Source organism: Vanellus vanellus (genome assembly GCF_965231255.1).
Source record: "Vanellus vanellus genome assembly, chromosome: 13".
In the NCBI taxonomy this organism is placed as follows: Eukaryota; Metazoa; Chordata; class Aves; order Charadriiformes; family Charadriidae; genus Vanellus; species Vanellus vanellus.
The window spans coordinates 20,204,773-20,218,693 of record NC_138918.1 but is presented as its reverse complement, the minus strand read 5'-3'; the positions used below and the strand labels follow the sequence as shown (position 1 = coordinate 20,218,693).

At 51.7% G+C, this 13,921-nt stretch overlaps 2 protein-coding genes across 2 annotated transcripts in view; one reads left to right on the top strand and one right to left on the bottom strand.

Annotated features, from left to right (window-relative positions):
* Positions 1–4,151, top strand: part of DELE1 (DAP3 binding cell death enhancer 1) — a gene marked incomplete at its 5' end in the record, with an annotated part of 20,266 nt that extends 16,115 nt beyond the window's left edge. The window contains 2 exons of the mRNA XM_082490225.1: positions 116–380; positions 4,017–4,151. Coding sequence (XP_082346351.1) covers positions 116–372 — 257 coding nt within the window. The 3' untranslated portion in view covers positions 373–380; positions 4,017–4,151. The remainder of the gene's footprint in view (positions 1–115; positions 381–4,016) is intronic.
* Positions 3,811–13,921, bottom strand: PCDH12 (protocadherin 12; the record flags this gene model as incomplete). Its single annotated transcript, XM_082489841.1, has 4 exons — positions 3,811–4,393; positions 9,010–9,161; positions 10,362–10,456; positions 11,006–13,921. 4 exons carry the CDS (start codon positions 13,919–13,921, stop codon positions 4,029–4,031), a joined length of 3,528 nt encoding a protein of 1,175 aa, XP_082345967.1. The 3' UTR covers positions 3,811–4,028.

Genomic DNA, 13,921 nt, shown 5'->3' with positions numbered 1-13,921 from the left:
GAGCGCTTTTACTTCTCAGTTTTTTCCACTTCTTATCAGCTGTTTCCAGCTGAAGTGGAGAAGCCGTTCCCATAGTACGAGGTGTCATTAATATCATGTTTTAATGTACTTTCAGAGGTGCAAACAGAGCATCCCTTCCCTTCCGGAATAAGAACCTCTTCCTCTAGCCCCTCCTTCTGGACTATTGAGCGTGTGCCTGTAGGTCTCCACGCCACCCAGCCGAGACAATCTGCCCTCGCCCTGCCCCACTCTTGGAGCGCAGACGGACTCCACATGATGATGCTCGGCGGTGCAGGATGGAGCCGTGCCCTCGGAAACAGGGCAACGCCGCTGGAACTGCAGTGCTTGGAGCCCCACCACTGCTGTTATTAGAGCAGTCAGTAAGTGAAATAAGCAGACAGAAGGGAAGGCAGCCCTGCTTAGTCTGTGTGGAGCTGGAAGCGTGCTAGCAGTGAGTGGAAAGAGAAAGCTTCCTGTTAATGGAACAGGAACCATTTTTAAATACCAGAGTTTTGGGAATAAACCTTGTGCTATCTCCTACGCTACCACATTGTCTGGCCCTCTACCTTCCAATACGAGGATGTTTCTTATGCTCCTACGTTTCTGTAGAGAGCTACATATAGACTCCCGCCATGCTACCGTGCTATGCTTTGGGGCTGTAATTCCAGTAGCCCTGCACATCTTGCACATGGTCCCCCAGTGAAGTTTACAAGCCACCATATGGTGATGTTGGCAGCTAACTCCGTGGTGGGCCTGGCCTGCACCCTCTGAGGCAATTTGATCTCACTTCAAGGCTAGTGGCTCCCACAGTGGCTCTGCTACCAGCACAATCTACCAGCTACCAGCTACCAGCTCGTCTCTACGTTGCCATTGTGGCAGCTTAATCTGCTTTCAAACCCGTGCAAGCAAGAGAGTGAATTCTGATTATTAGGACACAGCTTTCTGTGGGATATGGCTCATGGATCCACCCATACTGGTGAGGCTATGGCTGTCCTCCGCCATCCTGCACCATTGTCAGTGTCCTTTGTCCCCAGTTATTATTCCTTCAGCTCTGGCAATGAGCTGCTCCCATGGGTACACCCCTTTGAGTCACAGTGAGCAAGGTTTGCTTCAAAATTTATGTTGTACATGTTTGCTAAGCACGCGAGCTCATTTTCAGTGAAGTGGATAAGGGATGCTCCCAGCGGGCAGTAACCACTGTCAGGCAGACAGCGGCAAGCAGCTGGTACGATAATTTCTTCCACTGGGGCAGCTGAATCCGGAAAAAGACATTTGTCCACACCAGTTTAAACTGGTTCAAGGGCATCTGTACAAACTGTCCAGTTTCCTGTAGCCATGGTGCTCTGGTGCTTTGCGTAGATCAGGCTCTGAAAAACAAAGGCAATGGCCCCATCCTGAACTTGCTGTGGTCTCCATTCAGCAAGGGAGGGGCACAGCCAGCGCTCAACACATCTGATTGTTCTTCTAGTCTGGTCTCTCTTTCTGCTCAGACCAAACTTTCTTAACCCATTTCCTTTATCAAGCAGGATACAATTAGCAGGAAATTCCTCGGGTGGATTTCCTATTCTGTGATAATCCACAGCGTGCTTACGCATTGGTCAGGACAGGACGGGGGTAAGGGTTGGGGGGGTTGAAAGCAGTTTGCAGAATCAGGAAATTGATCCGAGGGAGGAATTTGTCTCCTTTTTAATCTTCTTATTATAATGTCTTTCTGTGTAAAATTTGTCCTTTGACAGGCACATCAAAGTAACTTTCCAGAGGAAGATGTGAGGTTGTGCCGTGTGTTTGTCCTCTGTGTGTGTTCTCAAGATGCAGCGGAATCCCGTAGGGCTGCATCTCCTCACAGTCACAGATATGCCTCCCTCGTGGTTTGCACAGCTGCATCTCAGTTAGAATTTGGCTCACTCTCATTGTTTTGGTGCAAGAGCCGTTTTTGTTTGTGAAACAAAACAGCAAGACATTTCTATTAGCGGCACAGCAGTATAAGCAGGCTGGGGCAAACCCATCAGTGTAGTTGAGTGCCAAAGACGGGGTCATCTGTAAAGCACTTCAGAAACTCCCAAATACAACAGCGGATATTTTGAATATTAAAGAGTCTACCTGGGGAAATCTTAGGCTGTTGCTTTTGCCATTTGGTCCCAAGAGCAACAGGAAGGGATAACTTTCTCATTTACTCTGCTTTAAATTATCATAGAATCATAAAATGGCTTAGGTTGGAAGGGACCTTAAAAACCATCTAGTTCCAACCCCCCTGCCATGTGCAGGGACACCTCTTGCTAGACCAGGTTGCTCAAAGTCCCATCCAACCTGGCCTTGAACACCTCCAGGGATGAGGCAGCCACAGCTTCTCTGGAACTATCTGTGTGATTGTCTGCTGCTGTGGCTACTGCATATACACACTAAAAGCAGGGCACTGTCACCTCTAGGTGCATGGAAAAGGAACATAGGTAAGACACCCTTGAAATGTTCCAGGATCATGTCTGCTGGGTCGTGCTGCCTGTCCTTTTTCAACTTAACAGTAAAGATGAAAAGCAAAAATATCACCCAGACACCTGATGCGACAGCAAATTAGCTTTGAAGAAACCGGTGTTGTGAACTGTGGTATCTGTGGAGAAGTCAGTGCGGGTTTTTTTTAACATAAAGATGGTGAAGGAAGGAAAGCAGTGTGTGTAAAGCAGTACTGGCCTTGCACTGTGTTGGAGGGGAGGCTGGTAGTCGCTTCTCAGCCTCGCTTTTGCAGTCGCTCAGCAAGCAACGGATGTTGTGCATTGCTAGCAGGAGAGGTGACGGCTAACCCTCATCCCCGTAGCACGACTCTCCTCTCACCTGTACAGCCACTTTGCCAGCATGCCCCAAATTTGTCCTGGTGTTTTGTATCATAGTTGGAAGGCACAAACTATGATATGGAAGAGAGCCCTACATGTACGCGATCCAGAAGCACTTACCTGCCATCCACGCACCACTGCATAAGCCTACAACTGCGCTCCAGATGGTTATGCCACTGTTGTCTTTCCATTCTCCGCGAGTGCAAATCCCCATGGTTAACAACACCTGTGTGCTGCTTCCTTTGTTACTAATAGCTGTATCTTAGTTTTCCTACACATGCTATTATCCTAAAACTGTCTTATAGCTCGCATACATACAGATCAAAGTGAAAACCCGTAATATGGTTGAAGCTTGCGACTGAATATTTCAAAGCAGTGTTTTCACGCTTCCTTTTTCCCAGGTTACCTTTGGCAGACTCCAGCCATCTGTTGTCTGCTTCTGGGCAAGGACTACGCTCCAAAATCCAATGGCCTCAAAAGAGAGCATGGAGAAGGAAATTATGGGCACCTAGTGCAGCTGTAGCAGAGATGCCAGAGCAGAAATGCTGATTTTTGGGTCATTTTACAAAACACCAGGTTCACAGTGGTAGAACCACAAAAGCTGAAAGGATCGGTGGGAGACAACGGGCAGCTATCCCTTTCTGAGGTGCCATTTCAGGCTTTCTGCAGATACATCATTATGTCACCTATAGTGCACCTTTTTCCAGAGGTGGTAGTGTTAGAAAAAAAAAATATTTTATTTAAATAAGAACTGAGATCCTGGAGCCCAACTCTGCAGCTTGTTGCAAAGTCCATGACTGTAATATTTTATCATCTGTGGCGCACAGTCTATAATCACGTGGATATAGCTGACCGTGTTGTGCTTGTGGTTATTCTAAGAAACCGCCCGCCCCCTCAAGCAGCCTGCCCTGGCAGGAGAGGACCCTCCTGCTGTTGCGAGAATGGAGGGTGATGGTAAGGTGAAAGATGAGGGTGGAAGAGGAGGAAAGCTAGGAAGGCAAGAACAGGCAGGTAGGAAACTAAACAAGGTGAAATCGTTCGTGGAGAAATTTGATGGGGTGAGACAAAGGAAGAAAAATGCCTGTTGTGATCAGGCAAGATGTGAATGATACAATGACCTTGTTAAAGCACACGTGTGCACCCCAAATGCAGAAAGAAGCCCTGTCTGACTCTCTTCTCTCCTTATCACAGCCACCAAGCTGCCTACAGAACAGGAGCATCATCTTCCAGTCCGAGGCTCTTCCCACGTGCCGACAGCTGCCGCAGAAGCCCCGAGCCCGTTTCATTGTGGACTTGGACCTTCTGGGACAAAATCATTTCAAAGAGGGTGCTCATTTCTGAAAGGAAAGTGCTGGCCAGTCTTGTCCCAGCAGCATTCGAGTCAGACCCAGCACCTTTGCCGAAGGTTTCAAAGGTCCTTGGTTTCTCCTGCCTTGCAGCTTCCTCATCCTCAGGTGAATGTGGAGAGTCGGGAGAGAAGACGTTGTCCTTGTAACTACTGGTGAGCGGCAAGGAGAGCCGAGCCACCCATTCTGGGTCAGCAGCCGTCAGCCTCTTGAGGGCCAGCTCTGGAGGGAGTCAACACAAGAACCGTTGGTGAGACGTGGAGTGGACAAGACCAGAGGAGAGAAAGGAACCAAATAAAAAAAAAAGGCAAGCAAACAAGCAAAAATAAAAATATCAAGAAACAAGGAGACTTCCTGAAATCAACTGTAAGATGACTGATTGTAAACAGGTCTAGAGATAAGCTGCCAGCAGCATCATTCAAACCAGCAGCTTAAAAAAACAAACAAACTAGAACAGGTTTAAAACTACTGGGGGTTTTGTGATTATTTTTTTTTTCAAACTATAATAACCATTAGGATCACTTTGCTTTTTCATTTGTTGCAGCCTCAAGTGGCATTTCACTAAATTGTTAGCAAAGCCAGAGAAAATGAGGGTTTAGGACTGACTAAAGGGGAGACTTTTCCGACAATGGAAAGCTTTCGAGGGGGAATTATCAGACAGAAAGAAGGTCGCTAGTGGACTTCCCTTAACAGTCACTCTGGGGTGGGAATTTGCTGCTAAGCAGGCATATTGAGTCCGAAAAGAAACGGGTTATTACAAAAACAATAACAAGAGAAGTAGTATTAAATTCTGGATTATAAAATGCACAGCTGGATGGTTGAAGACTAGTAACAAAAAATTGAGCTATAAAGTAGTTGTTCATCAATTGGAAACAGATGAGGAGCAGTGGGAGCCTGGTGTGGGTGCCGGCTGCAGGCTCGTTAATGTACCAGTAATGTGATTCTGCCCCGAAATGGGCAAATGAAATCAGACAATGTGTTGGTCAAGGTATTCCCTGTTGGCATGAAGACGTATCCGTGGTTTTGTTACTAGGTCTGGCGAGACCCGATCAGGAGTATTACATACAAATCTGATTATCTGTAGGAAAGAGGATCTGAAATGATAGAAGTAGAGAGGAAACTATTGAGATGAAAAGAGGAGCGAGTCCAAGCTTACGTGATGGAGACCCCAAGAGGTAGGGGGTTGCTTAGCCTACGGAAGCAAACACTCACTGGGGATCTGACTGCAACCTGTCATTATTTTGATGAGATAAGCACCGACAAAGGAAATCTTTATGCTTTAAATAGTTTTGGCAAAAGAAGAAGTGATTATAACTGTCCCTGAATAGACATATTAAAGGAAGGACCCCATAGCAGGGTGAGCCTGGAATAGCTTCCTCGTCAGACGGCAGGAAAGGAAACGGGGGTTCTTGTTTTTAAGGTAGAGCTTTGCAGTTGGTAAACAAGACTCCGTGATGTGGTGCACAGACACTGCCTTCCAGCCCCGTGTTGCTTCATTTCCACAGCAGGACCTAGAACCACTGGGAGGTTTGAAGCAACCACCGGCTTTGTGAAACACCAAGAGTCAGAAAGCAACAAAACAAATAACTGGTGTCCGGTAACAAAACACCACATAGCACAACAGTCCCAATCAGGTGGCAAGAGCCGGTGTCGTTATAATAATTATGTGGCTCTGACTTACAAAGTGACCTCTGGAAGGAGGGTCCCCATGCTCCTGCACTTGTGCTGCTCCCAGAAGATAATCAATACCCTGCCACAGCCTGGGACGCGCAGTCCTCAGTCACTGGCAAGTCAATCACTGAGACAAGTCTCCTTCCTCAGCCAAATAAGTCCTTTTTCCCTGAAAAACAACTGTGTCCTGGGTGGGATGGGAGTGAGGGCTGGGATTCAAACCTGGTGAGGAGAGAAGGGCAGGTCCATCACTTGGATTTCATTTCAGCTAAAACCCCAGAATTCTTTTGTATTGCTTAACTTCCAGGATTTCTTTCTGCAATCCCAGTACTTTCTTTCAGTCGCAGCAACTGTTCCTTAGGAGATCCCCCAAGCCTGCTCAAGTCCCACATTTTTGCTCCAAACCATCTACAGTTCTCTGCTCCTCGGCCTGCGAGAAGCCACTGCATTCCCTGAATACGCTGATGGTTCAGCTCTAGAGCAGAGCACAACAGCAGCCTGCTCGCTGCAGGGAGGGCTGAGACGCTGTAGCTGATGGTCCTGTTACCATGAAACCTTATAATTAGGTATGTTTAATTTGATCAATAACTCTTTACTGCCTTATTTTAATGCTGTTTGGGTTGGGGTTTTTTTTGGTTGCTTTTATAATGAATAAAGTTATATCTCTCATCTGCTGCTGCGAACACTCTGTTTCACTGGTGGGGGATAGGTGTTAATAGACAGTGCCGAGTGCTGAGAGTTCAGCCCGTGGCTTGATGCTTACAGCGTAAACAACCCAAAAAGATAGCTGGGACAGATTCCTCCTGCAGTTCCCCCCTCTCCCCCCCGCTGCGAATAGCACAAAGATCCAGACAGCCTCAGCCAGCCGTTAACGATACTCCTGAGCGCAAGCAATGCTTCCTTCCTCCCTCTCTCAGGATGCAAGTCCACTTCTCTGTTTGTGTTTGGGAGAGGAGGAAGGAATCCAGCGGCTCCGTCGCCTTTTCGGGAAGGTCTGGGCTCATGGTTAAGGTTGTTTTTCACTGCTTAAACGGGACAGCCTCTTTTGTCACGGCCAGCACTGCTGCATGGGTGGGAAGCCACACTGGCAGAGCCTCAGCATGCAGCACTGGTGTTCGCTGCGAAATTCCAGTAGTTTGGTAAAAAGGTTGGGTTTGGGGTTGTTTTTTTTTTCTATGAAATCCAAGAAGCATTGGAGATGGCACTTCATTGATATGCCTGGCCATAACACAGGTTTTCTAGGATGCTATCTGTCTGGGCATGACTGAATCCAGACAGATCTGCTGAGCAGGTCCACCAGTCCCTTTACTGGGACTAGTGCATGTCGGTACACCCGTGAGATGAAGCTGGGCAGCCTGGTTGCTCCCTCCTCTTGGCTGCAGGACCTCTAAATCTGAGGAAGCTTGCAGCTCTCGTGTCACCCAACCTTTCCTTCATTTGCTCCTTACTAGAATAAAAGGGCAGGAAGGCAAACAGAGAGAAGCAGCGTGGTTCTCCATCCAAGCAAGAGCACAGAAAACACCCAGCACTGGAATTAAAACCACCACAGCAGCAAACCTCAACCAGTTCCTCTTGCTGTAGAGGAGCGCAGAGGCTCCACAACGAAATTTCTGCTACAGGACATGAGTCAGCCCAACTCTTTCAAATTGAAATGCCAGTAGAAGAGATTTTTTAGAACAAATCAATAAAAGGAACATGTAGAAAATGTCAGGCCCAGATGGTATTCACCCTGGAGTGCTAGAGGAACTCAGATATGAAATTGCTTGGTTTATTAACTGCTGTTCATTAACTACTGCTTCAAATGAATACGGTATCAGAGGAAGGGAAGGTAGAAATTGTGACTTGAGTTTTTAAGCCCATGAAGGTGAATCTAGTGCAGGCAGATTCATAGAAATCGTTATACGCGAGACTCAGCAGACAGCCAAGTACCTGCTATTCGGACAAGAACTGATGTGACATTTGCAAGGTGGGGAATTGCAGTTTGCAAATTTGTTGGCATCTTTGGAAGGGGTGGATGAAGAGTCCTGGTTGACAGGACACCCGAGCTTGCAGAAGAGCACCAGCCAGGCTTGCAGGGGACCTGAGCTGTCCCTGAATTAACGTCCAGGTTCTGTTGGGGACTAAGATGTGTTAAAAGCTGGGAAGCAAAAGTAGGAATAAATAATCTTCCCCACAAAGGGAGGTCATTAGTGGAGTCCCAGAGTATCTGTTCAATATTGCGATAAGTGACATGGAGAAGTGGATGGTGTTGGTGTGGACTCCACTAAAACACCCAATGACAAAAGCAGAGGGGGATTGCTGAAGGACCTAATAATACTGAGTGCCATGAGCAAAAAGTGGCTGGTGGGTTTCTGTGTCACTAACTGTTGGATAATTGTCACAGGCAACAACACATCATGTATTGATGACTCTCCCACCAGGCAGAGGAGGGATTTGGGAGTCACCATGGACAACTTCATGACAGAGCTCAGCATGGAGCTTGGGCAGGACAGGAATGAAAAACCAACCAGAAGACCTCCTTATACCACAAGTGTAGATGTATCCTAAACACTGCACAATTCTGATCACCACATCTCAATAAAGATTAAAAACTAAAATTAGTAACAGGTTGATCACAGGACATGAGACTGGACTAGTTCAACCTAGAAGGAAGGAAGTAGGAGCCTGATGGGGCTCAAAAGTACATAACATCTTGAGGGGCTTGACCAGGACAACTCTTCACCTTTCTCACTCTGCATGGACTAGGAGACCATGATGCGAAGGGGCTCAGGTTAGCACAGGATGCAGTTCACATGGTGCATAGTTAAACTGGACTTCACCCCTACGCAACAACAGAGGTCAACCTCACAAGCCAACTCAACAACAGCAGATATATCCGTGGGAGGAGAGACCTACCAAGAGTGATTAAACACGAAAAAAATCCAATGTGAAGCTCAGCAAATCTCTTTGCTGTAAGCTGCCTGGTACCAACAGCATAGCATGGTTCATACATACTGTCCCAAGCATCTGCCACTGTCAGAGCCACCCTAGGAGATGAGGTGTCCCCTGGCTTGCTGCAGGCCAGACAGTTTTATCTTCTGAATGGGGTCAGTGTGTTATCTGAGGAGATCCCACTGCTGGAGCCCCCCACCAACCCCAGCGTGCTCCCCATAGCAAGGCCACCTCACCTGCCTGCGGCTCCAGGAGGGTCTCCAGCTCCTCTCCCACCAGCTGCTGCACGGAGAGCTCAAACCCGCTCTCCGAATCGCGGTCCTCCGCCTCGCTCTCGCCGTGCCCGCTGTCCTTCGTGCTCAGGCAGTCAGCGTCCAGCCCCGCAGCCCTGCGAGGGGGCCAAAGCACTCAAGGTCACTCTTCAACCCTCAGCACGACCCTGCCCCGATTACTTTGAAGGTGGCTGTCTTTATCCCAGAGGCGGGGTATGGGCATCCTCTTGGTGCATCGCTCACAGTACCAAAGGCATAATCATTTCAGTCCCTGCCAATTAATGAGTTTTGGATGTGAGATTTTTTTTTTTTTTTTTTTCAAAAACCAAACACATGAAGAAAAGCACTGGGATCAGGAGTACCACAGACCCTCTGAAAACTGGTCCCCGGTTGGGTGCTTGGGCTACGCACGGGGCTGCTCCACATTTCTTGCCCAAGATCCTGAGCAAGCAGGGGAGCTGCTGGCCCTTCCCCGTGAATTTGGAGGAGCTGCCCTCGTGCCAGGACCAAGCGAGAAGCATTGCAGCCCAGCCCTCCCCCTGCAGCCTCAGAGCAGCTCTCCTCCCTCTCCATCCTCAGCAGATAGAGATGAGAAAGGTGGAGAAAGCTGTGCTTGCCCATGGCCTGGGCAGGTGGGGACAGGGGGGACATAGCAAAGCAGTGATGAAACCCTGGCATCCTCAGGAGTATTCCCCCAGAGGTGTCAACAGCATGATTTAATGGGAACACCATAAAGTTTGTCTCTGGGATCATCTTCAGCACACAGCTGGGATATCTCAGTCCTTCCCATCCCTGCTAGCCTCCCTCATCTCCCTCGCTAGCCTCCTGGCCCTGGGGATAGATGCCCCAAACTCATGTCAACAGGCAACAGCACCTCTAAGCAAGTACCCAGAGCTGTGAGAAAAATGCATCCTTGTTCTGCTGCTTCCTCCAAAGCTGGGATCTTCTGTGCTCATGAGCGCACATTCCCATCACACTTGAACACATTGGTGTTCCCCTAAGCAAGGACAGGCGGATGGTTCGTGGCCTTGGAGGAGTTCAGATGAGTATGGAAGGAGCTGCCAAAGGTGCCCTCAGGAAGGGGGCAAAGAGCACCCCTAGGAGGTAGCTGGATATTATCAGAGAGCCAGGACCAGATGAGCACAGCCATCCCCTGAAGGGAGGACCTTCCTTCCCAATATCAGGATGAGATTTTGCCTTGTGCGTCTGCTGTCCTGGTGTCTCCTGCCCTCGGAGGCTCTTGGGGCTAGCGGGGCTGCAGCAGAGACACAGGGGAAGGGGGCGTGGGGACGGGAAGGGCTGAGAGCCAGCCTTACCTGCTGCCATTCTTGGCCGTGTACTTGTTTCCCCTGTGGTTTGTTTTAGGCTGGAACTGGCCCTGGTGCAGCAGGGAGAGCAGCTGGGAGATTTGCTGTAAGGCAGGAAAAGCATGTTGAGCCCCGGCGGTGGCCACTCAAGCTGCTTCCTGCCAGGACGTCCCCTCCAACACCCCCCCCCCCCCCCCCCGGCCTTTTTATAGTGTTTCCTTCTCCTGCAGATGGTTCAGCATCCCCACGCCAGGGGGGAAAAACAAGCGGCTGGGCAGCCCACCTGGCCCCAGCGCTTCCCCTGCGCCATCTCTGCCGGCCGTTCCCTGCCCGCACCGCTCCTCTGAGGAAGCAAGCGCCGGGTTGTCCCCTTCTCCCCGTGACAGCCATCCTCCACCCCCAGCTCCCAGGGTGTCCTGGTGGGTGTGAGGAAACCCTGCCCGCGTGGTGGGGTGCCCGTTCATCCTACCCAGACCCTACTGCTGGGGTACCTCTGCCCAGGGCTGGGAGAAGGGACCAACCAAAGACCATCAGGTTGCACGTTCCCACCACCCCAGGGTGTGCAAGACCTGGACAAGGAAGGATCTGGGGAGGGGGACAGGGGGGAAGAAGGGGGTGTCCACACCTTTGACAACACCCAGAGCATCTCCTACCTGCACCGGGGGTGACTCCATCGCGAACTCCCCAGTGGGGCTCTGCTCCGCCAGTGCCACGAGCGACAGCCGGACCAGGCTCCTGAGGATGTGCTGGTGAGGCTGGGGCTGCCCAGGTCCCCCAGCACCCACGGGCTGGTTGGTTGGCAATGGGGGCTCTCCCATGGGCCCCTGCGGTGTCTTCACCAAGCTCTTGCAGTGCGGTGGTGCATCCAAGGGGCTCGCAGCCTCTTTGGCTGAATTTTTTGGTCTGTGGGGCTGGCAGGGCCGGCGCTGCAGGATGGGCAGGTTGATGGTCCCCTGCTGCTCATCTGAGTCCTTTTGGGTCCTCTGATTTCTCAGGGTCCTGTAGAGAGTGGGGGTGAGGTGGAGGGGAGCCTGTGGGGAGCCCCCCGGTGCAGGGGGGGCTGTGCCAGGCAGATCCTCCTGGTAGGGACGGGGGGGCTCAGCCTCCCGGGGCCGGCCCCGGAGCAGCGGGACGAGGTGGATGTCCGTCTTCTGGATCTGCCTGTGCGGCTTCTTGAGCTGCTGCTGCCTGCGGGCATCCTCTGCCTCCCTGCAGTTGTAGGCCATGCCGTCCTTCTTCTCCTTCTTACGCAAAGACAGGGTTAAAGCCAAAAGGAGAAGGAACCCACCCAGGAGAGCAGCCAGGCAGATAATGACCACCACGGATGGGCTCAGCCACCTGGGATCCTGGGCTGAGATTTTGGAGAACGCCCCATGATGCCGGAAAACTAAGCGGACCCGGGCCAGGGTGTGCAGGGGGATGTCCCCCTCATCGCTCACCCGGACCACCAGCTCCCGCTCACTGCCGGCAAGGCTGCTGGCATTGCTGGTGTTGAGGAAGACCTGCCCCAAGAGAGGGTCCAGGATGAAGAGCCCAGTATCATCCCCACCCACCAGATCGTACCGGAGAGCCCCATTGATGCCGGAGTCCACATCCCTGGCCACAATGGCAAAGAGGAAGGGAGTGCTGGCACACGACACAAGTGTTGCATTGGTCACCACTGCAGTCCCTTGGGTGCTCCCGTTCCCAGGCACCACCCAGAAGCACCCTGTCTCCACATTGACCAGGACAGAGATTGTGGCTGCACCTCCTACCAATGCTGGCATGGTGATGATGGGTGCATTGTCGTTCCGGTCGAGCACAGCCAGCCTGATGGAGACATTGGATGCCAGCTTGGGGTGACCACCGTCCTCCGCAGTCACCAGGAACTCCAGGCTCCTCACCTGCTCATAGTCAAAAGCTTGGAGGGCAAAAACATCCCCAGTGGTGGGGTCAATTGAGACCAGACCTGAAGCAGAGGAGTCAGAGATGCTGTAGGTGATTTCCCCATTGAAACCCAGGTCAGGGTCGGTGGCATGGACGGTGAGCAAGAAGGCAGGTGCTTTGCTGTTCTCAGCAACAGCAACCTCGTAGGTGGCCTTCTCGAAGGAGGGGGCATTGTCGTTCTCGTCACTGATGCAGATAGTGAGGTGCTTCAGCACTGCCAAGGAGAGGTCACCCTGGTCCTGCACCACCAACGTCAGGTTGTACTCAGCACGTAGCTCCCTGTCCAGTGTGGCATTGGTCATCAGCACGAAACTGTGGGTGTTGGTCCTCTTCAGCCTGAAGTGCTCGTACCCTTGACTGAGGGAGCAATGCACTTGCCCATTGCTTCCCGAATCGGGGTCACTGGCTGTCACCAGAGCCACGAAGCTGTCTTTGGGGAGGGCTTCGGAGAGCACAGGCACCCGTGCAGCCCAGGTGACATGGACATCAGGAGCATTGTCGTTGACATCCAGGACTTTGACCAGGATCTTGCAGTGTGCTGGGATGGGGTTGGCACCCAGGTCCCGGGCTTGTACATCCAGCTCATAGGCATGGGTTTCCTCATAGTCCAGTGGGTGCTTCAGGATGATGCTGCCTGTGCGCATATCGATGCCAAAAGTGCTCAGCACCTCCGGGGGTGCGTGCTTGCTCAGGCTGTACTCAATCTCCCCATTGGGACCCTGGTCAGGGTCAGTGGCTGTGACCGTCACGAGGAGGGTCCCAGGCAGAGCATCCTCCCGAACCTCGACCATCAATGAGCTCTCTGCAAAGACGGGGCTGTTATCATTGGAGTCAAGGACAATGACTTTAATTAAAGTGGTACCTGATTTTGGTGGCTCCCCATGATCAGTGGCTGTCAGCATAAGATCAAAGGAGGAGTGCAGCTCCCGGTCCACTTCTTTAACCATGACGAGCTCCGCGTGTCTCGTCCCATCAGAGCCGGAGATGACCTCCAGAGCAAAGTGCTCGCTGGGGGAGAGAGTGTAGGAGCAGCGGCCGTTGGGGCCGGCGTCGGCGTCCAGGGCTCGGTCCAGTGGGATTCGTGTCTGCAGGGATGCACTCTCTGACATCTCCAGCTCCAGCTCAGGCGTGGGGAACCGCGGCGCATTGTCATTGATGTCCAGCACTTGAACCTCCACGTGAATCAGAGCCACATTTCGGGCAGCTAGCACGTCAAACGAGACCCAGCAGGGTTCGCTGTGCCGGCACAGCTGCTCCCTGTCCACCCGCCCGGCCGTGCTGAGCACCCCGTCCCCACTCCCCACGTGCAGTGGGAACTTCACAGGGGTCTCCATCAGCTGGAAGGTATCCGCTGTTTCACCACTCTCACCCCCCTCAAAGTGCTCAGCCAGTGTCCCTATCACTGTTCCCGGCGGCACTTCTTCAAACACCCGGTACTGCACCGTGAATGTGGCCACCTCCTGGGCATCGGCAGAGAGGAAGAGGTACCACCACAAGGCTGGGAGATGGAGAGCGGAGCGGCTGAGCAGCAGCATGCTGCTGGCGAAGCTCACCGCCCCACTGCCCCGGCACACTGCCGCGGGCTTGCCCGCCTGCCGCCGCATACCCAAATGGTCCTTACGGTGATTGCAAGTCCTCGGCAT